Raw genomic sequence first — 27438 nt, 5'->3', positions numbered from 1 at the left:
CCCATCTAAAGTAATTGAACTATAGTATTCCTAGTCAATATTTGGGAAGTTGAAGTCCCCCATGATGACTAACCTGTCATTCTTACTCCTATCGAGAATCATCTGTCCTGTCCTTTCCGCCTTAACTCTGGAACTATTCGGAGGCTGATAGAAAACTCCCAACAGGGGTACCTCCTCTTTCCTGTTTCTAATCTCAGCCCGTATTCAGTTGACAAGTCCTCAAATGTCCTTTCTGCAGCCGTAATACTGTCTTGACTAACAATGCTACCCCCCAACCCCCTGCTTTTGCTATCTTCCCTGTTCTTACTGAAACATCTAAATCTCAGAACCTGCAACAACCATTTCTGCCTCTGTATAATCCATGTCCCTGAAATGGCCACAACATCAAAATCCCAGGTACCGACTGCAAGTTCAGCCACCTTATTCCGGATGCTCTTGGCATTGAAATAGGCACACTTCAAAACAACTTCTTGCTTGCTGGTGCCCTTTTACAAACCTGAAACCTTACTTCGGATCTCCCTACTCTCAACCTCCTGTATAATTGAACTACAGTTTGGGTTCCCATCCCCCTGCTAAATTAGTTTAAATCCACCCAAAGAGCATTAGCAAATCCACCCTCCCCCCCCCCCCCCCCCCCCCCTTCAGGATATTGGTACCCCTCTGGTTCAGGTGAAGACCATCCTGTTTGTAGAGGTCCCACCTCTCCCAGAAACTCCCCCAATTATCCAGGAATCTAATACCCTCCCTCCTGCACCATCCCTGTAGCCATATGTTCAACTCCTCTCTGTCTCTATTCCTCACCTTGCTAGCACATGGCACGGGCAACAAGTCAGAGATAACAGTTCTTTCTGAATTGCTATCTGCATTCTCCCCAGTGAAAGACATCAGTCATGCTGCAACCACTACGGTAGTAGTGTCAGATAACTAGTCAGACAAAGGCAATCAGAATGCATGTATTAAGGTTGATTTGTTGATGCTTCTGTGATTATGATATGAGTTAATTTGTCCATCTGGTTTGGAAATGTTATTTTGTGATGAATTTTATTTTTGCCTTGTGGTAAGGTGGTCACTGCTATGGTCAGTGTTAGGAGAAGGATAGATGGGGTCATATTGATAAATAAGGAATTGGGATTGTGTTTTCTGTTAGGATGAGTAGATCAGAAAAGGCTTTATGTACTCCTCATCCTCTTCTCACATCACTTCAAATTGTTGTCATTAGCTGATGAGAAGATGGAAGATGATGGCATGGAAGCCATAGAATATAGGGAAATAGATGGTGACATCTTAAAAAATGCACATATCACAGAGGAGGAAGTGCTGGATGTCTTGAAACACATATAAAAGTGGATAAATCCCCAGGACCTGATCAGGTGTACCCTAGAACTCTGTGAGAAACTAGGGAAGTAATTGCTGGGCCTTTTGCTGAGATATTTTTATCATCGATAGTCACATGTGAGGTGCCGGTAGACTGGAGAATATCTAACGTCGTGCCACTATTTAAGAAAGGTGATAAGAACAACCAGGGAACTATAGACCAGTGAGCATGACGTCGGTGGTGGGCAAGTTGTTGGAGGGAATCCTGAGGGACAGGATGTACATGTATTTGGAAAGGCAAGGGCTGATTAGGGATAGCCAAAATGGCTTTGTGTGTGTGAAATCATGTCTCACAAACTTGACTGAGTTTTTTGAAGTAACAAAGAGGATTAGTGAGGGCAGAGCAGTGGACATGATCGATATGGACTTCAGTAAGACGCTCAGTAAGGTTCCCCATGAGAGACTGGTGTGAAAGGTTAGATGTCATGGAATACAGGGAAAACATTTGGATATAGAACTGGCTGAAAGGTAGAAGACAGAGGGTGGTGGAGGAGGGTTGTTTTTCAGACTGGAGGCCTGTGACCAGTGGAGTGTCACACGGATTGGTGCTGGGTCCACTACATTTTCTCATTTATATAAATGATTTGGATGTAAGCAAAAGAGGTACAAATAGTAAGTTTGCAGATGACACCAAAATTGGAGGTGTAGTGGATAGCGAAGAAGGTTATCTTGGATTACAATGGGATCAGCCAATGGACTGAGGAGTGACAGATGGGGTTTAATTTAGGTAAATGCGAGGTGCTGCATTTTGGGAAAGTAAATCTTAGCAGGTCCGAGGGAGTGTTGCTGAGCGAAGAGACCTTGGAGTGCAGGTTCATAGCTCCTTGAAAGTGGAATTGCAGGTAGATAGGATAATGAAGAAAGCATTAGGTGTGTTGTCCTTCATTGGTTAGAGTATTGAGTACAGGCGTTGGGAGGTCATGTTGCGGCTGTACAGTGCATTGGTTAGGCCACTGTTGGAATATTGCGTGCAGTTCTGGTCTCCTTCCTATTGGAAGGATATTGTAAAACTTGAAAGGGTTCAGAAAAGATTTACAAGGATGTAGCCAGGATTGGAGGATTTGATCCGTAGGGAGAGGTTGAATAGACCGGAGCTGTTTTTTCTGGAGTGTCAGAGGCTGAGGGGTAACCTTATCGAGGTTTATAAAATCATGAGGAGCATGGATAGGGCGAATAGACAACGTCTTTTCCCCTAAGTTGGGGGGACTGCAGAACTACAGGGCATAGGTTTAGGGTGAGAGGGGAAAGATATAAGGGGCACCACAGAGGATGGTGTGCATATGGAATGGGCTGCAAGAGGAAGTGGTGGAGGCTAGTACAATTACAACATTTAAAAGGCATCTGGATGGGTATATGAATAGGAAGGGTTTGGAGGGATATGGGCGGGATGCTGGCATGTGGGACTAGATTAGGTTGGAATATCTGGTTGACATGGACGAGTTGGACCAAATGGTGTGTTTCTCTGCTGTTCATCTCTATGACTTCATGACTTCTGTGCCCTCATGTTCAGAAGATTGTGCACCATGCATCAGACTATCATGGATTTTGACAAGCAGTTTAGAAGTATTGCAGGATTTGTCCACAGCAGTCAAGAAAATAGAAACGTGATCTCAGTAGCCCTCTGGCCTGCTCCATTTTGTGTGGTAAGATTGTTTCAAAGAATAGCCTTTGCAATATAGCTGTCACGCTCTGCACTGTCGTGGTGATTTATAGGCTAATGGCAAAGAGAGCTTCATAGGATGAAAGCATCTGATGCAAGGACACCAGGCATTGCTCTGCATCATGCATTATGTATAGTCACACCCAGATTGGAGCCAGAGTCTTTAATGCAACAATATACTGTGTTCTTCCATTCCTGCTCTTAACAGCGCACAACTTCATCCATATATGTGGGAAAGGATACAAATCAATCATATCAACTCACATCAACTGTCAATATCAAAGTAAATTGAGAAATTAAACAGTATAGACAGTTAAAAGACAGTAAATGTAAAATACACAGAAGCATAATTGTCTGGTCTTTTACAAGATTTGTGTGATTCAAAATCTACCAAAAGCTGCAGAGCTCATTTAATTAACTGCTGAAGGGTCAACCTCACATTCTTGTCCTGTGTCAACTTGCTCAAGTGACTGGTTCACCATTGCAATAATACAATTCAAGCTTCTCTCCACATTCACCCATCCTTTGTCCTAGAAAAAAAATTATGTTTTATATGGATATCAAAAAAAGATTTTCACTTCTATCACTGTTCATGCTATATATGTCAAGAAATTCATAAATAGTTATTCATTACTGTATTAATTGTTCTGATGAAGGGATTTACAATTTATCAGGTATAAAAGATAGGTTTATGAGGGGACTGATTTATGAAAAATAAGTCAGAAAGATAAGACTGTGGGCTTTGATAGGAATCTGCATATCTGTAACCAGTAGGTCTCTTTTCTCTTTTTTTTATTCATTTTTGGGATGTGGGCTTCACTGACTGGCCAGCATTTATTGCCTGTCCCTAGTTCCCCTTGAGAAGATGGTGGTGAGCTGCCTTCTTGAACTGCTGCAGTCCATATACTATAGGTTGACCCACAATGCCCTGAGGGAGGGCAATCCAGGATTTTCACCCAGCGATAGTGAAAGAATGATGATATATATCCATGGTTTGGAGATGCCGGTGTTGGACTGGAGTATACAAAGTTAAAAATCACACAAGAGGAGATAGTCCATAGACTATAGGCTATAACCTGGTGTTGTGTGACATATTTCCAAGTCAGGATAGAGAGCAACTTGGAAGAAATTTGCAGGAGGTGGTGTTTCCATGTTTCTGCTGCCCTTGTCCTGTAAAATGCAAGTGGTTGTGGGTTTGGAAGGTGCGGTCTAAGATTTTTGGTGCATTTTTACAGTGCAGTTTGTAGATAGACCACACTTCTGTGACTGAGCATTGATAGTGTTGGGATTGGTTCTTGTGGATGTGATACCAATCAAGTGGTCTGCTTTGTCTTAGATAGTGTCAAACTTCTCAAGTGTTGTTGGAGATGCATTCTCCAGGCAAGCAAGGAGTGTTCCATCAGCCTCCTGCCTCATACCTTGTAGATGATGGACAAGCTGTGGGGACTCAGAAGATAAGTTACTCGCTGCAATATTCCTAGCCTCTGACATGCTCATTTAGCCACTGTGTTTATGTGATGAGTCCAATTGAGTTTCTGGTCAATGGTCACCTCAAGGACGTTGATACTAGTATTTTCAGTGATGGTAACACCTTTGAATGTCAAGGGCCAATGTTTAGATAGTTTCTTGTAATATGAATATTACTTGCTACTAGTCAGCCCAAGAGTCAAGGAGTGTGGTGCTGGAAAGTCACAGCCAGTCAGGCAACATCTGAGGAGCAGGAGAATTGAAGTTTTGAGCATAAGCCTTTCAGCAGGAATGAGGCTTGAGGGCCAAGGGAGATAAGTAGGAGAGGGGTGGGACTGGGGGAAGGCAGCTGAGAGTGCGATAGGTCGATGAAGGTGGGGGTGAAAGTGATAGGTCAGAGAGGAGGGTGGAGCAGATAGGTGGGAAGGAACATGGACAGATAGGGCTGTTCAAGAGGGCAGTGCTAAGTTGGAAGATTGGGACTCGGATAAGGTGGGGGAAGAGGAAATGGGGAAACTAGTGAAATACACATTGATCCCATGTGGTTGCAGGGTCCCAAGGAAGATGAGGTGTTTTTTCCTCCAGGCATCGGGTGGTTAGGGTTTGGCGATGGAGGAGGCCCAGGACCTGCATGTCTTTGGCGGAGTGGGAGGAGGAGTTAAAGTGTTCAGCCAAATTGCAGTGGAGTTGGTTAGTGCCAGTGTCCCAGAGATGTTCTCTGAAGCAATCCGCAAGTTGGCCTCTTGTCTCACCAATGTAGAGGTTACCATATTGGGTGCAACGGATACAGTAGATTAGATGTATGGAAGTACAGGTAAATTTCTGTCGCATGTGGAAGGATCCTTTGGGACCGTGGACGGAGGTGAGAGCAGAGGTGCGGGCACAGGCTTTGCGCCTCTTGCGGTAGCAGGGGAAGGTTCCTGGAGGGGATGGTGGGTTGGTGGAGGACGTGGACCTGACAAGGGAGTCGCAGAGGGAATGTTCTCGCTGAAACACAGATAGGGGTGGGGAGGGAAGTGTATTTCTGATGGTGGGGTCTGCTTGTAGGTGGCAGAAATGGCGAAGGATAATGCAATGTATCCGGAGGTTGGTGGGGTAGAAGATGAGGACTGGGGAGTTCTCGCCTTGTTGTGATTGGAGGGGTGGAGGTGTGAGAAGTGGAGGAAATGTGCTGGAAGGCATCATTGACCACGTGGGAGGGAAAATTGTGGTCTTTGAAGAAGGAGGCCATCTCGGATGTTCTAGGGTGGAATTGGTCCTCCTGAAAGCAGATGCAGCGGAGACAGAGGAATTGAGAAAAAAGGATAGCGTTTTTACAGGAGGCAGGATGGGAAGAGGTGTAGTCCAGGTAACTGTGGGTTTGTAGTAGATATCCGTGTTGAGTCGGTCACCGAAAATGGAGATAGAGAGGTCCAGAAAGGGGAGGGAGGTGTCTGAGATGATCTAGGCAAACTTGAGGTCGGGGTAGATGGTGTTTGTGAAGTTGATGAACTGTTCAACCTCCTCGTGAGAGCATGAGGTAGTGCCAATACAGTCATCAATGTAGCAGAGGAAAAGGTGGAAAATGATGCTAGTATCGCTGCAGAAGATGCTGAAAAATGTGTTGCTGGAAAAGCGCAGCAGGAGCAGGAGAATTGACGTTTCGGGCATAAGCCTTTCTTCAGGAATGAGGAAGGTGTGCCAAGTAGGCTAAGATAAAAGGTAGGGAGGAGGGACTTGGGGGAGGGGCGTAGGGAATGCGATAGGTGGAAGGAGGTTAAGGTGAGGGTGATAGGCCGGAGAGGGGGTGGGGGCGGAGAGGTCGGGAAGAAGATTGCAGGTCAAGAAGACAGTGCTGAGTCCGAGGGTTGGGACTGAGATAAGGTGGGGGGAGGGGAAATGAGGAAGCTGGAGAAATCTGCATTCATCCTTTGTGGTTGGAGGGTTCAGAGGCAGAAGATGAGGCGCTCTTCCTCCAGGCGTCGTGTTGCCATGGTCTGGCAATGGAGGAGGCCAAGGATCTGCATGTCCTTGACGGAGTGGGAGTGGGAGGGGGAGTTAAAGTGTTCAGCCACGGGGCGTTTGGGTTGGTTGGTGCGGGTGTCCCAGAGGTGTTCTCTGAAACGTTCCGCAAGTAGGCGGCCTGTCTCCCCAATGTAGAGGAAGCCACATCGGGTACAGCGGATGCAATAAATGATGTGTGTGGAGGTGCAGGTGAATTTGTGATGGATATGGAAGGGTCCCTTGGGGACTTGGAGGGAAGTGAGGGGGGAGGTGCGGGCGCAAGTTTTGCATTTCTTGCAGTTGCAGGGGAAGGTGTCGGGAGTGGAGTGGAGGTTGGGTTGGTGGGGGATGTGGACCTGACGAGGGAGTCGCGCAGGGAGTGGTCTTTCCGGAACACTGATATGGGATGCGAGGGAAATATATCCTTGGTGGTGGGGTCTGTTTGGAGGTGGCGGAAATGACGAAGGATGATACGATGTATCTGGAGGTTGGTGGGGTGGTAGGTGAGGATCAGTGGGGTTCTGTCCTGGTGGCGATTGGAGGGGCGGGGTTCAAGGGAGGAGATGCGGTGGAGAGCATCGTCAACCACATCTGAGGGGAAATTGCAGTCTTTGAAGAAGGAGGATGTTGCCTGACCTGCTGCACTTTTCCAGCAACACATTTTTCAGCTCTGATCTCCAGCATCTGCAATCCTCACTTTCTCCTAGCTGAGGAAGATGGACTGTTCCATGTGCCTGATGAAGAGGCAGGCATAGCTGGGCCCATGCGGGTGCCCATGACTATCCCTTTGGTCTGGCGGAAGTGGGAGGATTGGAAGGAAAAATTGTCGACAGTGATGACCAGTTCAGCCAATCAAATGAGAGTGTCAATAGAAGGGAACTGGTTGCGTCGGCCTGAGAAGGAGAAATGGAGGGCTTGGAGGCCTTCATCATGATGGATTGATGTGTACAGGCACTGGTTGTCCTTGGCGAAGATATGGCATTGGGGGCCAGAGAAATTAAAGTCATAGAGGGCGTGGTTGGTGTCCTGAATATAGGTGGGGAGGTCCTAGACTAAGGGGGGACAGGATGGTGTCAAGGTATGCAGAGATAAGTTCAGTTGGGCAGGAGCAGACATAGACAATGGGTCAACCGGGGCAGTCAGGTTTGTGAATATTGGGTAGGAGGTCGCATCAGGTTGTGCAGAGTTAGTGGACTATGAGGTGGAGGCTGTGGATGAGAGATCCCCAGAGGTAATGGGGTTGTGGATGGTCTGGGAGATGATGGTTTGGTGATGGGAGGTGAGGTCATGGTCAAGTGGACAATACGAGTTGGGACCTGGCTTCAGTCGCATAGAGGTTGGTGCGCCAAACTACATTGGTATCTGCCTGACAATGTGGCAAATTGCATAAGTATTTGCAGTACACAAAAAGCAAGACAAATCCAACCCAGCTTATTACTGCCCTAGTTTACTCTCAATCATCAGTAAAGTGATGGAAATTGCTGTCAACAAGCAACACCTGCTCAGCAATAACCTGTTAATGATCATTTTGGGGTTTTGCCAGGGTCAATCTGCTCTTCACCTCAATATAGCCTTGGTTCAAACATGGACAAAAGAGCTGAATTTTAGAGGTGAAGTGAAAGTCTCAACCCTTGACACCAAAGCCACATTTGACGACTGTGGCTTGTCTGCTATTTTGATGGTGATGTTGGGATTGAGCAGAGGGTGAGAGGTTGGAGTGGGTGAGGGGGGTGGAGAGGTTGAGGCAGTCTATGTTACAGCAGTTGGAAGTAAAGACATTAAGGGCAGATAACAGACAGGCATGGGGTGTCCAGATGGATGGGGTGTGTTGGAGGCATGAGAAGGGGTGCTCGGAGGGTGGGCGGGAGTCTTGATGGAAAAAGTAAGCGCAGAGGTGGCAGAAGAAGTGTTCAATGTCGCAACGCATGTCGAACTCATGGATCCACAAGCGTAGTGAGATGAAGGTGAGGCCCTTACTGAGGACTGATCATTCATCCCTCAGTGAGGGGAGTTCTGGGTGGATACCCATTGATTCAGGTTTTGCTAAGGCTCCTTGATGCCACAGTCGTCAAATGTGGCTTTGGTGTCAAGGGTTGAGACTTTCACTTCACCTCTAAAATTCAGCTCTTTTGTCCATGTTTGAACCAAGGCTATATTGAGGTGAAGAGCAGATTGACCCTGGCAAAACCCCAAAATGAACATCATCAACAGGTTATTGCTGAGCAGGTGTTGCTTGTTGACAGCAATTTCCATCACTTTACTGATGACTAAGAGTAAACTAGGGCAGTAATAAGCTGGGTTGGATTTGTCTTGCTTTTTGTGTACTGGAAATACTTATGCAATTTGCCACATTGTCAGGCAGATACCAATGTTGTAACTGTACTGGAAGAGCTTAGTTAGGAGAGCAGCAAGTTCTGGATCACAATTATTCAGTACTATTGAAGGAATGTTTTAAGAATTAATTAATTGATTCATTCGTTATTTATTGCTGTTGTTTTTTGCATGCAGTACAGACAGATTGTACCGTACAAAGTGTATAAGGGAAGCACATCAGAGTGCAGAATACAGTGTCACAGCTGCAGAGAAGATGCAGAGAGAGAGATAAGAATTAACACGTGAGAGGTCCATTCAAAACGCTGATAACAGCAGAGAAGAACCGTTCTTGAATCTGTTCATACATGTCACAGTGCTTCCAACTGTTTCTTGATATCACATGGAGTGAATCTAATTGGCTGAAGACTAGAATATATGATTCTGGGGACAACTGAAGGGGGCCGAGATGGATCATCCACTCGGCACTTATGGTTGAAGATTGCTGTCAGATTTTCTCTCACATTTAAAATTTCAAATTAAATGAATACCAAGGTAATATTTAGTCGACAGTTCAAAATTACTCTTGACTTGTTACAAGTTGACAGTCTGACTGAGAGGAGCCAAACTGTAACATTGGAAATGGAAATGTCACACTGATTTAATAGGGATTTCTATACTGAGGTTGGCATTCTGACACATTGTTTTGATAAACAGCCAGTTTAACTTTGTATCTTCGCAACTGGGGTAAAGAAGTGGTACTCTATGAAAGTGGATGTATATGAATTATTCAATAATTGCTCTGAAAATACAAAAGTTATCAATGAAAAGTGTAAATTCTAGATAGGTAACAACATGTTAAAGGTATGCAGTTAATTACTTTTGATTCAGGCAGGCTGGTATTTATTCCTGATGAAGGGCTTTTGCCCGAAACGTCGATTTTGCTGCTCGTCGGATGCTCTGTATTTGGAGGCAGATAGAAAATATCTGTGAATTATGGAAATATTTTTGAAAATATAAAAGGACCAACTGGCTTCATAAATAATTAAACTTTCTATCTGTAAAAGGGCAGCTGGTGTAACTTATCAACTTAAAAAGGCAGTTCTGCTTGTTTGTACGTCTGGCATGAAGCCTTGACTTCAGGGGATGCATGCCATAAATTTGCCTTTCTGATTCCTGTAACCTTCTGCCTGTTGATTTAAATTGTTATCTTCTCACATGTACCAAAATTTCGCTATTATATTATTCCCACATCATTTTGACAACATAAGCATTTGATGACATTGTAACAGAATATTTGAACAGTTTTGAAAAGTATTTCAAAAAGTACCACATTAGATCTTTTAGCAAAACTGAGGCCCATATAATACAAAGTTAAAGACTAATTCTTTTGATACATTATTAATGTAGATTTGAGTATATATTTTCAAATTTTGCAGGTGGCATAATATTCATAAATATGGAAAACAATGAGAATAATGAGACATTTTAGAGTATAGTAACATATATAACAGACTGACAAAATTGGCAAGCTCTTTGCAAATATAATGCAGTGAGCATTGAAGTAATTCATTTGGTTGGAAGAGTTTTGTGAGTCAATATAATGGCAGTTCAGGAAGTGGGATGTACATACACAAGATTTTGAATGTAGAAGGACAAGATCATAAATGGTTTTTAAAAACTGTATCATGGCTTTATAAACCATAGCTTACCAGGACGAGGCATCAAGGCAAGATTCTTACTTGGCAGCGGTGAGTTCTTATTAAGGGAGCTACTTATCCAGGGTACCAACTTCCCACACACTCCATCCATGGACAATGGCATCGACATGTGCCAGCCTCTAGAACTCTCATGCCACATCTCCAGTCCATTCACAAGACATTTCTGCAATTCAACATTGCATCTCATGACACAACTATCATTGTAATGCTGCAAGAAAGACGTTTGGCACACAGAAAGACTCACCCAACTCACGGACTGGACCCGGCTGCATTTTGTGGGTTCTTCAACTGATCTCTTAGCACTCACTCTCTTTAAGCCTACTGGATGCTCGCAGCATCACTGCTTTGCATAGCCTTTTTGTGCCTCGCCCCTCAACCAGAGATACCAGACTCTCAGTACTGCTGTATTACTGTGCTGTTGTGCATGTCAGAATGGAGTTAGACTTCATTTAGGGTTCCCCCATGGTAAGTCCAGTGTGGCATCCAATATAAATCTAGGGGCTTGGACACAATTAATCAGCCACTCAGGACAGTACGAGTCAGGATTCTTGCCTTATGAGGGGTGAGGAGCGGAATGTCAGGCAGCTCGCCATCTGTTTTGATTCTTTCTACACTATTATGGATTGTTTTTCTTCTGGAATGATTGATTTATTGTTGTCACATGTACTGAGATATAGTGAAAAACGTTGTGTGCTTTACAGGCAGATCTTACAATACAAAGTGCATCAGGATAGCAAACAGAATGCAGAATACAGTATTACAGTCACAGAGAAGGTCTTAAGAAGGACATACCTGGATTTCCTGTATAGATCAGGATTGCACAACATGTATTCCTCAGTGCTGGACTTGAGTAAGGAGTAGATCTCCCAGATCATCCATTGTTTACGGTTGGGGTACGTTCAGCATACAGTCTTCTACATATTTACTAATGAGGTCTGTGATGTTAGTAGCATGTTCATTTAGGATGGGCCCCTGAGATCTTGAATGTGGATCAGTCCACTGCCTCTAAGCAGTCCAGTGGAGGCCCTTCTGTTGCTTCAGACCAACACTGCACTACTTTCTGTACTGGATTTTCAAGTATCGATTTCTACTTGTAAGCTGGGAGGAGAAGCATTGCATTGTAATCTGATTTTCCAAAATGTGGAGCAGATATGGAGCAGTAAGCATCTTTGGTTGTATAGCAATGGTCAAGGATGTTCAGACCTCTGGTGGGACAGGAAATGACAGAATAACTTAAATTATCTGAAACCCCAACAGATTTTATCAACTTAATGATGCTGTTCCAAATACTTGGCACAAAAGATAAAATCAACCACAGGGTCTTGCAGAAGAGAACTCAGAGAGAGATCAGCATGGACCTGCTTCTTTGAGTCCAGTAGCTTTTTCAACTGCCTGATTGCTTTCAGTGTATAGCTGGACCAAAGAAAAACTGAGCTGGGAGGACTGGCCACTCCCCTTTAATTGCACAAAGTCCCTTGATTGCATTTTCAAAGATAATGTTATGCAGGGCAGCACTGCGCCAACAGTGCTTCTCCAGGTGCACAAAGGCCTTTTAAAGATAGCATTAGTACCAGGAATGTCAGTTTATTTTTGGAGTTGTGTTCCAGAAATGCCGAATAGTGGAGTGGGGCTAGAGCCAGACAGGAGGGCTGCCAGATAGTTAATGAGATGAGCTTGATAAGAAACGGCAAGAAAACCTTCTTGACCTCACGGAGAGAAACTGTCCATGAAACATGTCAAAAATGGTATTTAACCAATATTTAACCAATAATTGTCAGATTCAGCCCTATATCAATGATTAGTGATCTAAAGGAAGGATTGTTTATTAAAGAATAACAGGATAGCGGGAGAACTCTTCATTCACATGTTACCTGATTATCAACTCTGCCGCAGATACTACATCACGCATTAGCTTGCATCACATTTTGTGCTGATGCATACCAAATTAACTGCATATTCAAAAAATTGTTAAACATTACAGTAAAATAAATGTTGCACAGAGTAATGTCACAACAATTTCCTGTTCCTCCACAAGGCAAAAATATTTTAATGAACTTGCTCAGACATGTTATTGCACGCAGACATAGGGGCATTTAGACGGCACCTTTGTATAACGTACTGTCCCCAGGTTGGGGAAAGATGCTGAGATGTCCCGAGTGAGTGAGTGAGTAGGCATTGCACAGGGCATGCAGGGTTACAGTTGTCGAGGGTATGGGAAAATGAGTGAAGCAAGATGTTGCATACAATAGTGAGAGTCACAGAGTTTTGGTGGGAAATGGGTGCAGTAAGAGACATAGAGTGAGGTAAGGTAGCAGAGAGACTTGGAGCAGTCAATATTACCAACCTTCTTACTGCACTGCTGGGCAATTCCACCAGACCACAGAAACTACACAGACTTGGATGGCAACATCAGACCAACCGCAGCTAGCAGGGTCTGATGTGTGGTCTCCTCTACTGGTTCAGGGAAATAGGATGCAAAGCTCTAACCACCAGGTCTGTGGGTCCCTGTCCACAAAGCTGTGGGTCCCTGTCCACAAAGTATTGTACAAGGTTCCCCTTATCTGCCATGTCTGGGGCAAGCAAATCAAAATGGACAGAGCAGCTCTGGAACCTACATTTCTTGACCAGTTGCATGATGGAACCAGGAAAATGTCGGAACCAGGAATCCCAGCAGTGTTGAGCACCTGGTTTTGATGAATGAAGAATTGGGCTAGCCTTGGACAATCCAGATGCAGCAGGGAAGTGGTATTTAGTTAATGTTTGGGATTAATCCACTTTATCTGTGTGGAGAGAAATTATCCATGAAATTTAACAAAAATGCCGTTTAACTGATTTTGTGGTAAGCTTCAGCCTGGGGCTGCCTTTCTCTTGGATGCACATAAAGCAAAGTTGTTCTGTCAATGTTGTGGATTTGTCTGAGTTGTAGATGCACAGAATCTCCTGCTGACAACTGTTCCAATTTGGAAGGTTTGCAGATTTACCCAAGTTGTGAATTGAATAAATTGCTTTCAGCGAGCAGTAAAATTCTCCAAGCTTAGCTTTGCATTTTTGATAAATATATTTGATGCAATCTTCCCAGCTTTTGGAATGATGTGGACCATGGCAAGAATCAGGGAAAATTGGGTGAGATGTCTAGCAAAGTGCATCTCAATGGCAACAACAAAAAAATGATAATTTTGCAACCGAGTGTTGAACAGTGAGATTGGATTCTCATTAGTAAGTGATGAGATGCCTAATACATGACTTATCACGAGTCAATAGCCTTATAATTGCTTCATATCGCCTCATTAATGCGCTGTTGCCTATTCTGCCCCACACTGGATAGAAACTAGATGTCAAGAATTACCAACATGAAAGTCAGTGTGATAATTTGGCGACTCCAGCTTGCTCCTTGCTCCTCTGGATCTCCATGGTGGGCACTAAGTATCTCAGGGCACACTTTATGGGCAGTGACTGCACTCACCTCACATCCATGGTATTTGGCATCTGGCATGTACCAGCCTCATCACATTATCTTGATAGATCTCTGATCCACTTAGATTATGATTTTACTCTTTCACGCTGTCCTTTGAAGTATAGATTAGATTATATTACTTACAGTGTGGAAACAGGCCCTTCGGCCCAACAAGTCCACACTGACCTGCCGAAGCGCAATCCACCCATACCCCTACATTTACCCCTTACCTAACACTACGGGCAATTTAGCATGGCCAATTCACCTTACCTGCACATCTTTGGACTGTGGGAGGAAACCGGAGCACCCGGAGGAAACCCACGCAGACACAGGGAGAACGTGCAAACGCCACACAGTCAGTCGCCTGAGGCGGGAATTGAACCCGGATCTCTGGTGCTGTTAGGCAACAGTGCTAACCACTGTGCCAGCGTGCCTGGCACCTTTCAGTGTAAGGTTGCTGCCAGGAGACTTTGCAGACAGGGACAGGCGGTCATTTCATACGGTTGTCTCAGAGTTACTCATTCACTCTGTTACCACTCAGTCCCAAAGTACTTAATTGAATACTCACAACACCTCTGTCTTGACTTAGCTCCTTTCTGCTTTTACTCCTCAGCCAAGTCTAACAGACTCACAGCACTTCTATTTTGTTTTGCCATTCAGCACAAACACAAAGCCAGGTAACTTGTTAGATTGTCAGTAGCTATTAGTCCAGAGGAGTAGTTTTCAGTCCTATGACACAGCCTTCAGTTAGGGCTCCCATCACAGCAAGTTAAGGACTATCTCTGATATCGTTCTAGGGGCTTGGGCACAGCCAGTTCACCACTCTGGGTGGTCAGGGCCACAATGCCTAAAACTCTGAGGTCCGAGGAATGAGCCACAGTCGCTCCTGGGAGTTGGTCCACTAAAGTTCAAGGGGGGAAAAACACGGGTCGGTGCAGCAGGAGGGAAGTTGGGGAACTTAAATTGGGGTATCACAGGTAGGATGATGGGATGCAAAAGGGATTACATTTGAGAAAAGTGGCAACTCAATACATTAGACCAAAAGGTGTAGGAGCATCAATAGATCATTCAAACATCATGTCTACTCCAGCATTCAATGAGATCATGGCTAATCTGATAATCTTCAACTTCACTTTCCTGCTTTTCCCCATAACCCTTAATCCTCTTAAAAATCTGATTATTTCAGCCTTGAATGTATTTAATGACCAAATCTCAACAGCCCTCTGCAGGAAACAATTCCACTGAGACACAGCCCTCTGAGAGGAGTATCCTCCTTATCTCTATCAAAAATGTATGACCACTTATTCTGAGATTATGTTGTCTGAACAAAGAGCAAAGAAAATTTACAACCCAGGAACAGCAACCTTAGCCGTTCCAAATCCACTGTCTAAACCTGAGGCCCAATTCCGAAGCATCTGTATCCTTCTGCTCCCCACCTACTCGTGCATCTGTCCAAACGTACTTTAAATGAATTTACTGCGCCTGCCTCTACCACCTCTGCTGGCAATGCGTTCCAGGCTCCTACCACCTTTGTGTAAAGTACTTGCCGCGTGTATCCCCCTTTAACTTTTCACCTCTCACCTTGAAAACGTGACCTCTCGTTTTTGAATCCTTTACCCTGGGAAAAAGCTTATCACTATCTACCCTGTCTGTACCCTTCATGATTTTGTTGACCTCAATCAGGTCCCCCCTATCTCCTTTTTTCTAATGAAAACAATGCTAATCTACTCAACCTCTCTTCATAGCTAGCACCTTCCATACCAGGCAACATCTCGTAAACCTTCTCTGCACCCTCTCCAAAGCATCCACATCCTTTTGGTAATGTGGCAACTAGAACTGTACACAGTAGTCTCCATAAGATATAGGAGTGGCAGTAAGGCCATTCGGCCCATTGAGTCCACTCCACCATTTAATCATGGCTGATGGGCATTTCAACTCCACTTACCCGCATTCTCCCCGTAGCCCTTAATTCCTTGTGACATCAAGAATTTATCAATCTCTGCCTTGAAGACATTTAGCGTCCCGGCCTCCACTGCACTCCGCGGCAATGAATTCCACAGGCCCACCACTCTCTGACTGAAGAAATGTCTCTGCATTTCTGTTCCGAATTGACCCCCTCTAATTCTAAGGCTGTGCCCACAGGTCCTAGTCTCCTCGCCTAACGGTAACAATTTCCTAGCGTCCACCCTTTCCAAGCCATGTATTATCTTATAAGTTTCTATTAGATCTCCCCTTAACCTTCTAAACTCCAATGAATACAATCCCAGGATCCTCAGCCGTTCCTCGTATGTTAGACCTACCATTCCAGGGATCATCCGTGTGAATCTCCACTGGACACGCTCCAGTGCCAGTATGTCCTTCCTGAGGTGTGGGGCCCAAAACTGGACACAGTACTCCAAATGGGGCCTAACCAGAGCTTTATAAAGTCTCAGTAGCACATTGCTGCTTTTACATTCCAACCCTCTTGAGATAAATGACAACATTGCATTCGCTTTCTTAATCACGGATTCAACCTGCATGTTTACCTTTAGAGAATCCTTGACTAGCACTCCCAGATCCCTTTGTACTTTGGCTTTATGAATTTTCTCACTGTTTAGAAAGTAGTCCATACTTGTATTTTTTTTTCCAAAGTGCAAGACCTCGCATTTGCTCACATTGAATTTCATCAGCTATTTCCTGGACCACTCTCCCAAACTGTCTAGATCCTTCTGCAGCCTCCCCACTTCCTCAGTACTACCTGTCTGTCCACCTAACTTCGTATCATCGGCAAACTTTGCTAGAATGCCCCCAGTCCCTTCATCCAGATCATTAATATATAACATGAACAGCTGCGGCCCCAACACTGAACCCTGTGGGACACCGCTTGTCACCGGCTGCCATTCCAAAAAAGAATGCGCCCGAACCAATGACTTGTACAATTTTTACATGACCTGCCAGCTCTTATACTCAATACTCCGTCCAATGAAGGCAAGCATACCATATGCCTTCTTGACCACTCTATCTGCCTGTGCAGCCACTTTCAGGGTACAATGGACCTGAACTCCCAGATTTCTCTGCTGGTCAACTTTTCCCAAGGCTCTTCCGTTTACTGTATAATTCGTTCTAGAATTAGACTTCCCAAAATGCATCACCTCATATTTTTCTGGATTGAACTCCATCTGCCACTTCTCCTCCCAACTCTCCAGTCTATCTATATTCTCCTGTATTATTTGACAGTTCCCTATGTTTTTTGCTATTCCACCAATCTTAGTGTCATCTGCAAACTTGCTGATCATACCAAGTGCCCTCTTCCAGATCATGTATGTATATCACAAATAACAGTGACCCCAGCACTGACCCCTGTGGAGCCCTGTTGCTCAACTAGTTCTTTATCCACCTAGCTAGAACATCCTGCACACCATGTGACTTCACTTTCTCCATTTGTCTACCATGGGGAACCTTATCAAATGCTTTACTAAAGTCCATGTACATAATATCTCCAGCCCTTCCTTTATCTATCAACTTGGTCAGTTCCTCAAAGAACTCTATTAAGTTGGTAAGGCACGATCTCCCCTGCACAAAACCATGTTGCCTATTAGTGATAAGCCCATTCTATTCCAAACATAATTAGATTTTATCCCTCAGTACCTTGTCCAGCAACTTTCCCACCACTGGCATCAGGCTCACTTGTCTGTAGTTACCTGGAATATCCCTGCTATCCTTCATGTACAGGGGGACAACATGAGCAATCCTCCGATCCTCCAGCACTTCAACTGTGTTTAAGGATGCTACAAAGATATCTGTCAACACCCCAGCTAGTTCCTCTCTCGCCTCCCTCAGCAACTTGGGATAGATCCCATCCGGTCCTGGGGATTTGTCCACCTTAATATCCTTTAGCCTACCCAACACATCTTCCCTCCTGTCAATGTGATCCAGAGTAAACAAACTTCTATCTCTAATCTCAGCATTCATCCCCTCCAGTTCCTCAGTGAATACTGATGCAAAGTAATCATTGAGAATCTCACCCATTTTCTCAGGTTCGACACACAACCTTCCTGCCTTCTCCTTCAGTGGACCAACCCTTTCTCTGGTTATCCTCATGCTTCTTATATATGAATAAAAGGCCTTGGGATTCTCCTTAATTCTGCTCGCTAAAGTTATTTCATGACCCCTTTTAGCCCGCTTGATTCCTTATTTAAGATTGGTCCCGAAATTCTTCCAAGGCCCGTTCTGTTCTTAGCTTCCTGGGCCTTAGGTATGCTTCCCTTTTCCTGTTAGCTAGTCGTACAATTTCTCCTGTCATCCACAGTTCACAAATCTTGCTTTTCCTATCCCTTGTTTTCAAAGAGACATGCCTATCCTGCACCATCTTCAACCTATCTTTGAAAGCCTCTCACATATCGAATGTGGACGTCCTTTCAAATAGCTGCTCCCAATCCACATTTCCCAGCTCCTGCCAAATTTTAATAATTGGACTTGGCCCGGTTTAGTACTCTTCCCTTAGGACCACTCTCATCTTTGTCTAAGAGTATTCTAAAACTAAGTCTGATCCTAAAGTCTCCCACAAAGGGATGAACCTTTCTGCCTCTACTCTGTCGAGCCCCTTAAAAATTGTGTATGTTTCAATAAAGTGACCTCTCATTCTTCTAAATTCCAATGTTTACAGGCTAACCCATTCAGGCTCTCGTCATAAGACTATTCATCCATATCTATTATCAGTCTTGTGAAATTTCTCTGCACTTCCTCCAATGCCATTATTATCTTTCCTTAGATAAGGAGCCCAAAACTGTTAACAGTATTCCAGCGATGGTCTGACTAGTGCTTTGTGTAGTTTTAGAAAAGCTTCAACAAAGGTTTTCTCTCATTGGAGAGAAAGTGGTAATGTGGGAGATGTGCTGGTAGTCATCAATAGTCAATAATACTGTTCCATCAGGGGACAATGAACTGCTGGATCTGGCATGTTTAACAGCAATGTACGTTTCATTCCTCTCTTAGTATCTATCTCAAGTGTTTCTGGGCATTTTGACATTAGCACATGTTCACATTTGCCCTGTGTCATATGTATCAAAATGATCAGGTAACAATATTGATTGATAAGAAAATGAAAAAACAAAGAGTCATTTGGTCAGGTGGCCAAATTCCAAAACTTTGCTGCATCAGACGATGGGAAGAAATGAATTCTACCTTGACAGTGGGCCAGCTGTAGAATCAGAGGAGCATAAAGTGTGGAGTGCCCGATACCTTCCCAACACAGTCAAATTTAGTCAGGGGCAGCAAGAATTGGCACTATTGGTACTTCACCAGTATCCAGTACAAAGGAGGGTGGTGGGCTGGGGATACCGACACTATATGAACAAGCCATGCGGAAAAACACTGGTGATTCCTGGTAGATTTGATGTCGGCGGTGGGGCTTGGAGGGAGATGGGGGGAACAGTCTGTCCTTCTAATTACTCAATATGTGGATGATGGAGCCCTTCCTTCCCCCACAGCCCCACTGCAATACACAACTACAGCAACGTTCTCAGCCCAGCCTCCTGTAATGTGATTGTTATTTTCATATACAGAATTTCCCTTTAAAGCCTCTGAATTCCCTGCCATCTGGTTCAAATGAGGCCAAAACTGTGTTTGTTCTAATGGTGGTTGCATTCAATTTTTGAGCTGAGTTTTCACAGCCATGTTTGGAAGTGAAAGAGCTGGCAGGGTGACAGGAGAAGGCAATGGGGGAGTACATGATGTCTTCCCTCTACCCTACTTCCCTCTTGAAGTGGTAGGTAGGGACCTCAGCTCAAGCTATCCATCAGGCTTTGAATTAGGTTACTTGCAAGCACAGTTTTTTTTTTAATTTACTTCTGGAATATGGGCATCGCTGTCTGGGTCAGCATTTATTGTCTGTCCCTAGTTTTGGTGGTGAGCTGCCTTCTTGGTCCACTATAGTCCAAGCCTTCATAGCGAATTATACAACTGAGTGACTAGCTAGCCATTTGAGAGTATTCCACCATCTGCTATGGTGAGATTTGAACCTGGGTCCCCAGAACATTAGCTGATTTTCTGGATTAATAGCCTCACCATAAATGCCTGGGCCATCACCTCCCCTCGAACGTTCTATCCCTACAGGCATTATCTCCACATCCAGCCTTCCAATGGGTATCCAGCAGCTACTTTGCTTCTTGGGCAGTACATGGCCCCTAGAGGGATCTCCAGGAGTGAAGGCTGTCACTGTGCTTACATCGCTGTGGCAGGAATAAACTCCTCTTAACTTCCTCCCACCTGTGACTGGCCTTGGCTTCTTCACATAAAAATTTCTTCAGGAATACTTTGAAGTGCCTTCTGCATGATTCCATCACACTGAAGCTGCTGAGATTCCAATCTTCTATGGGGGGAGGATGAATATGCCCTCAGAGACTAGCAGCAGCCTGTTAAATGCTATTCCAGAATTCTGGAGCTCACTAGTGTGTGGTTAGCTCCCAGCTTCAACCTGTAATGAGAACTTGATCCCCAATATCAAAATTCAATCCAATGCTTTTCATTACTGGATCTCATTGGCTGTGTGAGCAGTGGAAATAGGTTTTACTGTAGCTTACTTTAGCAAATTCCTTTATAATTTTGAACATGCCTCCGAGATCTTTTAAGGTTCTTAGAAAAGATAATATTTTATGAGAGACATTTTATTAACTCAACACCCTAAGGTACTAAGTCAATGCTGTGTACCTATGAAGTACTGTTGCTATTGTAATGCAGGAAATATCTGTTTTGTTCCCATAAAATATTTTCTAATTAAAGTTGAACCAAAGGCTGAGTTGTGTAGATAACTAAAATGGTTAGAAGAAAATTGAGGATAATGCTTATAAAAATGAAAACTGTTAAAAGTAGAAGAAAAACACAAAATGGGTTAGGAACAGTTCAAAAGTAACTTAAAGTTTATTAAAAATCCAGCTAATGAGAAATTCTAAAGCCTTTTATGTTTCAGAATGAGGGATACTGAAAGGATGGGGTGGTTTCAAAATGAAGAAGGGAGTCTTGCTCTTGAGGTTGAGGAATTATCGCAGATATTTAATAAATAACTTGACTTCCACATTCATGAGGAAGGGTTTAAGCCACGAGTTTATATCTATATGTCCTATTTCTTCAGTTATGCATGTATTCTTGCGTTATTGTTCAGAATGAAATTAATTAATCTGTGCGCTTTGGTTTGACTTGTGTGCTGTAATTATTCTTACATTGATTACTCCAAAAGCTGTGGCACTAACTTTGCATTTGTTTTCAGGTCCTCCAGATACTGTGCATAATTGCTTACCTTGTTCATAGCCCTATATTATAGGGTGTTTTACTATCTTCTGGGAGGGTGTTCTGGAACTCCATGTCCAGCATCCGTTGGCTATCATTTTGCTACCAATCAAATGGGAGGAAGGTGTTTATGTGGTGTGCTCTTTGATAATTGCCAAGCTGTTTCCTGCATATTTTGTTATCTGTCAGCTTTTGCAGTGACCTCTTTTGTGCTTTATATTCTTTGGAAAAGTGTCAACTACTTTCAACTTCATTGTGGCCACTTTTTTGACAATATCCTTTTAAAACTGTACTGCTGCCCTTTAAGAGTTGTTGACATGTTTGACCTTTCATCTCCCCCAGCTCTCCATTCTCTTGTATGATGAGTAAACAGTACCAAATCCAAACTATGGTCAAATAATAAGTGAAACTTAATTCTTATGCCCGCCTATCATTTAAAATTCCTGCAACTATTCTAAAGGAAAATTGTCATTGAATGATAGAGAGTTTAGAACTCTGCAAAGGTAGAACATTTGCTGAGACAGCTCAAGTTTATTTCAAGCATTTAAATTTGGTTTTGTTGCTTAAGTGCAGTGAATTTGGTTACAGAAAAGAAAGCACAGCATGTTAAATCACTGGAGCATGCAGATCCTTCATCGAGTTAATATTTTTGCTTACTATATTTCAGTTGTCCTGGTGAAATTCATCAATCTCATTCATAGCTCCGACTTTTGCTGTTAATTGCTTTGTGTGCTTCCAACAACTTTTTGGCATCTTATCGATATTTTTATTTTTTAACTATTCTGTGTTATGAGATACTTCTGAAACAGGTGGGACTCGAATCTGGGCCTCCTGTTTCAGAGGCAGGGGTGCTACTGCCATCTTATACAATTAACTATACTTTCCATCGCCACTAATTCCTGTAGTCCACCTCAATTGGAATCACCTCAATAATTTCATTTTGTAGCAATTTGTTGCCTTTGGCTCGTGTTATGCATTGTATTACTGTTAAGATTTACTTTAAAGTGTTTTACATAAAATCCTCATTTGAACCAGAATAGCCTAGCCACTACCTACAATGATTTTACTTGAGTCCATATCCTGTTATCTCAAGAGTATTTCAAGCTTCCAACTTTGCCTCCTTTCTATTTCTCAAGGAAATAATTTCCCCACAGAAATTTCCAATGGAAATATATTCAAGTGACATCATTTTTTATGGACTCTGAACTCTAACTTCCAATCCTTGACCTTTACTTAATTAACACATCTATGCTGTTTGCTTATTTGAGCAGAAAGTGAGGACTGCAGATGCTGGAGATCAGAGCTGAAAATGTGTTGCTGGAAAAGTGCAGCAGGTCAGGCAGCATTCAAGGAACAAGAGAATCGACGTTTCGGGCATAAGCCCTTCTTCAGGAATGCTTATGCCCGAAACGTCGATTTTCTTGTTCCTTGAATGCTGCCTGACCTGCTGCGCTTTTCCAGCAACACATTTTCAGCTGTTTGCTTATTTGTCCAATACCAAGTTTCATTGAGTTAGCTGTTCTCCAACATTATGTAGCATCATCAATAGCTAGTGAGAGGTGAAGTTGTTGGCTACTTTAATCTATCAGCTTTCATCATGATTTTTTTGTATACAGTATCAACGTTAAGTTGTTTCCAATAATGGACTCAGAGTCTTACAGGAGTATCTGAGAATTCACAGGAAAAAGTCTGTAGCTGAAAGAGTTGTGTAAATCCCCTCATGAAGTTTCATTTTTTAATATTCATGTCCAATTTTCTTCAGTCATAGCATCCTTTATAAGCTTTTGCCCCTGCCTTGCATGTGAGGCCTGTCTTTCCTGGAGCACAACAATCATCTCTAATTAATGAATAATTTTGAAGTAACATTCTTTTCTTTTCACTTTTTGCTGTGCATTACTGGCCTTCCTGTCTGACTAACAGCAGTTATGCCAAAGGAACAGTGAATGACACCGATGACCCTGAGGCAGTCTCTGATAACAGACCAACTTCAAGCCACTTCTATCCTGTCGCCTTGCTGCTTGTCAGTTCACACTTGTTGGTAGTGTGGCTGATTTTAAGTCTTGCTTTACTCTTGGCCAAATATCAATAAAATGCACTTGTTTACTACATCATTTTGTAACTAACAATGTATCCATGTAGATATATATGACTTGGTTTGTAACAGAACTAACATGTTTGTAAGTCTTAAGTAATTGTACTCCTGTGTTTGGGAAACTGTCTGAACAAATTAATTTATCTCGATGTCTTTGCGTCAATACATTTTTTTGCTTATTTTGTACCAATTTGTTGCTTCTGGCTCAAATTATGCTTTGCGTTACTATTAAGATCTACTTTCAGGTGTTTTACATAAAATCCTGGTCTGTTATTCCAAACGGGTGACTACAGTAATTGTAAAAGATATTTGTTTTCTTAAAATAGCAAAATATTATTAAAAAATGTAAATGTATAAAATCATGCTATATTTTTGGTCAGAAATCTATTGACAGCAGTCCTAAATAAAAAAAATTAGTTCATTGAATCAGAAACATGCTGAAAATCTTTGTAAATAATTTATATGTTTGATTTGATGTACACGAAAAGAGATGCAAGGTCTGTTTCATCTATGAAATGTAATAATTTTAAAAGGTTACAGCCCCATTCCAGAGAGTGCAATATGAGCACATACTTTATGTACTTCCTTTGTTGCATGATTTCAATTCATACTGAAAAGACATTTGAAATCCTGGGATGTACATGAGTTTTTTTGAAACTAACCTCTGACCTCACTAAGCTATTAATGATGCGATATCCAGTGAACGTGAGTGGGAAATCACATATCAGGAAGCTGAATTCGGCTGGAATTTTTTTTTATTTCAAAAATATATTTTATTCATAAAAATATCTTCACATACATGCACAGACCCTAGGATACTGGTAGACAGTCCCTGGCCATGTGAGTGATGAGTGGAGAGGTGGGGGTAATCAGAAACAATGGTGGTTGCATGAATGAGAATTTATGGTAGGGTTACTAAAGGATATTTAAAGGATTTTACCAGGTCTGAATCCTTATAGGATATATTTGGACTGAAACAAGTTGACAAAGCTTCTGCCTGCCTTACATGACCTTGACACTGCCAGAAAGCTGCAGTTAAGATGGCATTGATACAAATACCGTGGGATCATTACAAATCAGGAGAATTTAGTTAATCAAATTTGTGGTTTTTAATCAGTTTCAAAATAGTGCAATTATATATATTAAAATAATGTTGTTAGTACATCCATTATGCAAGCATAGATGGGAATTGAGCATGGGGACCTTGAAGAATCCCCTCATTACATATGAAGGAATTGCCTGAAAGTTGAATTATTTGCTGGGTAATTCCCCTATGTGTGGGATTCTCAAAAAGTTAGCTTTTAAATTGGAGACTTTGGATTGTTTGATTAAATTAAGTAAAATATTTACTCAGGAAATGCTCAACTATGAAAAACATTGTGTAACTCCTGAATGACTATTAAATTAATCCCATACTTACCCATAGACTCTGAGATGACCTGCTCCCCCAGACTGAAAACCCCATTTCCCCTCTGCTGAACCCAACTCCTACCCTTCTTATCAGATCAAAACTGACACCTCACTCGCCCCTACTGGGCTGACCTGACTCAGTCCAACCACCACTGGACCTGACTAGACTAGACCATCCAACCCTGCCCACCACGACCACCACTGAACCTAAGGCCACAGCTCCAGACGTAACATCCAGTCTTCCCATCATGGCATTCAGATTTTTCACACACAATGTGATCTACCCTAAACACTTCATCACTTGTCTTGCCATCTTACAACCTACATTATTCACACTTGGCATTCTAACTCCTATCCAGGTAACAAGTTACATTGCTAGCACACTATCTACCTGGCACCCTACGCAGCTGGCATCTACCAACGTATTACCCTACCCCAAACATATCTGGCTTCCTACTTCTGGCATAATTTACCTTTTCCAGCTGGCACCCTACTTACCTGTCACCCTATCCTAATACCCATCTGTCACCCTATTTTCCCAGCTCCCTAATGTCACATTTGCCTACTCAGCGTTTGACAACAGCTGTAAAACTGGCTGTCAGAACCTTTACATTTCAGGTGACCGCTAGGAAAAGGTACCCCTGATTGGAATCTCCTGTCAGAATTGTAGAGCTCCCTCCCTTCATAAAAAAGGACCAGTGTGACAATCTGCATAAAATTAACCCTCCTCAGAAAATCTAACCCGTGATGTCAATGTTTCTTAAAGCTGCAATGTACAGTTTAACTATATAGGCTGCCATTATACCTGGCAGCAGGATCTTGTTCAGAGCAATTTATAATTTGTATGATACTTGGGCAATTTGTTATTTGTGCCTGGTATAATTACAGGGAACCTTGCAACTTGGAGTGAAATGAGCCCAGAATAAGTATGACCATGGAAATATCACAGAGATGAACCATAACGTCACACCGTATGCCCACCTAAAAATAAGAAGCAGACACCTCTCAAATTTTCTGTTTTCTATCTGTTGACCCTGGGCACATCTGTAGTAATGTATTTTGGGAAATCAAATGCGAGAGGCAAGTGTACAATAAATCAGATTTAGATTTATTGTCGCATGTGTAAAAATACAGTGAAAAATGTTTTTTCACATGTTATACGTAATGTGTTGCCATGTTCTGGTGCCATGTTGAAACACTGAATATAATGAAAGATTTTACTGCAATAGAGGTCATCTGTCTCTCTCTCCTTCTTGTTCCTCCTCTGTGTTCCTCCAGTTGCTGCCTGACATTAGCCAGAGTCTGTAAAATGGATTCCTGAATCTCAGTAATAGACTCTGGGGTCTCAGTTACAGGCCTCCATCACTGCCACAATCTCGACTGCAGTATCCAAGCTGGAGATGTGGGCCTAGGGATGTGCGGGGTCCGTCCATTTTGTTTCCCATCTGACATTCCTGCTGGTCGTTGGCCATCAGGGTCCTCCACTGTTCCTTCACTGATGCTTCTGCTCCTTCAGATGCCTGAGCCTAGCTGTAGACCTGAAGTCTTGGCTCAGCCTGCGAGTCTGGGCCACAGGTGTCAGCCCAGGACCCGCTCCTCACTCGCCAGGCTTGCATGGACCCACATGCGGCTTGTCCTGGCATTGCTGTTGCTAGAAGCAGACAAGCCACAGACTCAGCCCTGTTCCGCCAATACCTTAGAGTAATGACAGGACCCTTAGGAGCATTGATATACATAGGGATTTGTGGTGTAAGTCTATAGCTCCCCGAAAGTGGCAACATAAGTAGTTAAGATGACAAAGAAGGCATACAGCATGCTTTCCTTCATCAGTCAGAGCATTCGTTAAGAGGATGCAAAAGAGGTTTACCAGGATGTTGCCTGGATTGCAGTGTATTAATTATAGGGAGAGGTTTGCAAACTTGGATTATTTTCAGTCAAGTGTCAGAGCCTGAGGGGCAACCTAATTGATGTTCATGGAATTACGATAGGCTGGATAATCAAATCTCTTTCCTAGGGTGGAAATGTAAAGTACCAGGGGACATAGGTTTAAGGTGAGAGGGGGAAAATTTAAAGAAAATGTGTGAGGCAAAGTTTTTTACACAGAGTGTAGATGGCTGGAATGCGATGCCGGGGATGTGGTTAAAACTGATACAATAGCAACATTTAAAAGGCATTTAGACAGAAACGTGAACTGACAGGGAATCGAAAGATATGAACTGTGTGCAGGCAGGCAGATTGGAATACTTTAGAATGGCACCATGGTCAGTTCAGAAATGGTGGGCTGAAATTGTTCCTGTGCTATTCTATGTTCTCTTGCTCTCAGGAGTATCTTCACCATCCACAACAGAGCACTTAAGAATACCTACCCAGACATACTAAATATCCATAGAGTAGGGGGTGCTTGGGCAGAAAGTCTGCATCATAGACAAAAATGTGCACCTTTGCTTTTTATTGGTTTGAATTGCAAAACAAAGCACTATGATTGTTTGTGTTTATGCAATTTTTTTTAACAAGACTAAATTATGTAATGAAAAGTTCCAATTCAATGAACAATTGATCACTTTGGTCTGCTCTACAGATTGACTTGTGTAAGATGTATCATCACCTGTGTTAAATAAATGTAAATAATTACCTAGTTATTTTTACTTGTTGAAAATGTTGCAGCCTATGTTTAATAAACGAAATAATTTTTCCTTTTCTGGTA

General features: G+C 42.9%; 1 protein-coding gene across 13 annotated transcripts in view; it reads left to right on the top strand.

The window, feature by feature from the left end:
• inpp4b (inositol polyphosphate-4-phosphatase type II B) overlaps nt 1-27438 on the top strand; it is a 1028621-nt gene that overhangs the window by 923944 nt on the left and 77239 nt on the right. For 10 of the 13 annotated variants that reach the window (XM_043674146.1, XM_043674149.1, XM_043674143.1 and 7 more), the window contains one exon: nt 23153-27431. The exons of the other annotated variants lie outside the window; for them this stretch is intronic. In XM_043674146.1, coding sequence (XP_043530081.1) covers nt 23153-23321 — 169 coding nt within the window. In that variant the 3' untranslated portion in view covers nt 23322-27431. Of the gene's footprint in view, nt 1-23152; nt 27432-27438 lie in introns of those variants that run through there. 13 annotated transcript variants of the gene reach the window in all.

The sequence above is a fragment of the Chiloscyllium plagiosum genome, chromosome 32, assembly GCF_004010195.1.
Source record: "Chiloscyllium plagiosum isolate BGI_BamShark_2017 chromosome 32, ASM401019v2, whole genome shotgun sequence".
NCBI lineage: Eukaryota > Metazoa > Chordata > Chondrichthyes > Orectolobiformes > Hemiscylliidae > Chiloscyllium > Chiloscyllium plagiosum.
Note: the sequence above shows the minus strand (reverse complement) of the source record. Positions and strands in the feature narration are given on the sequence as shown.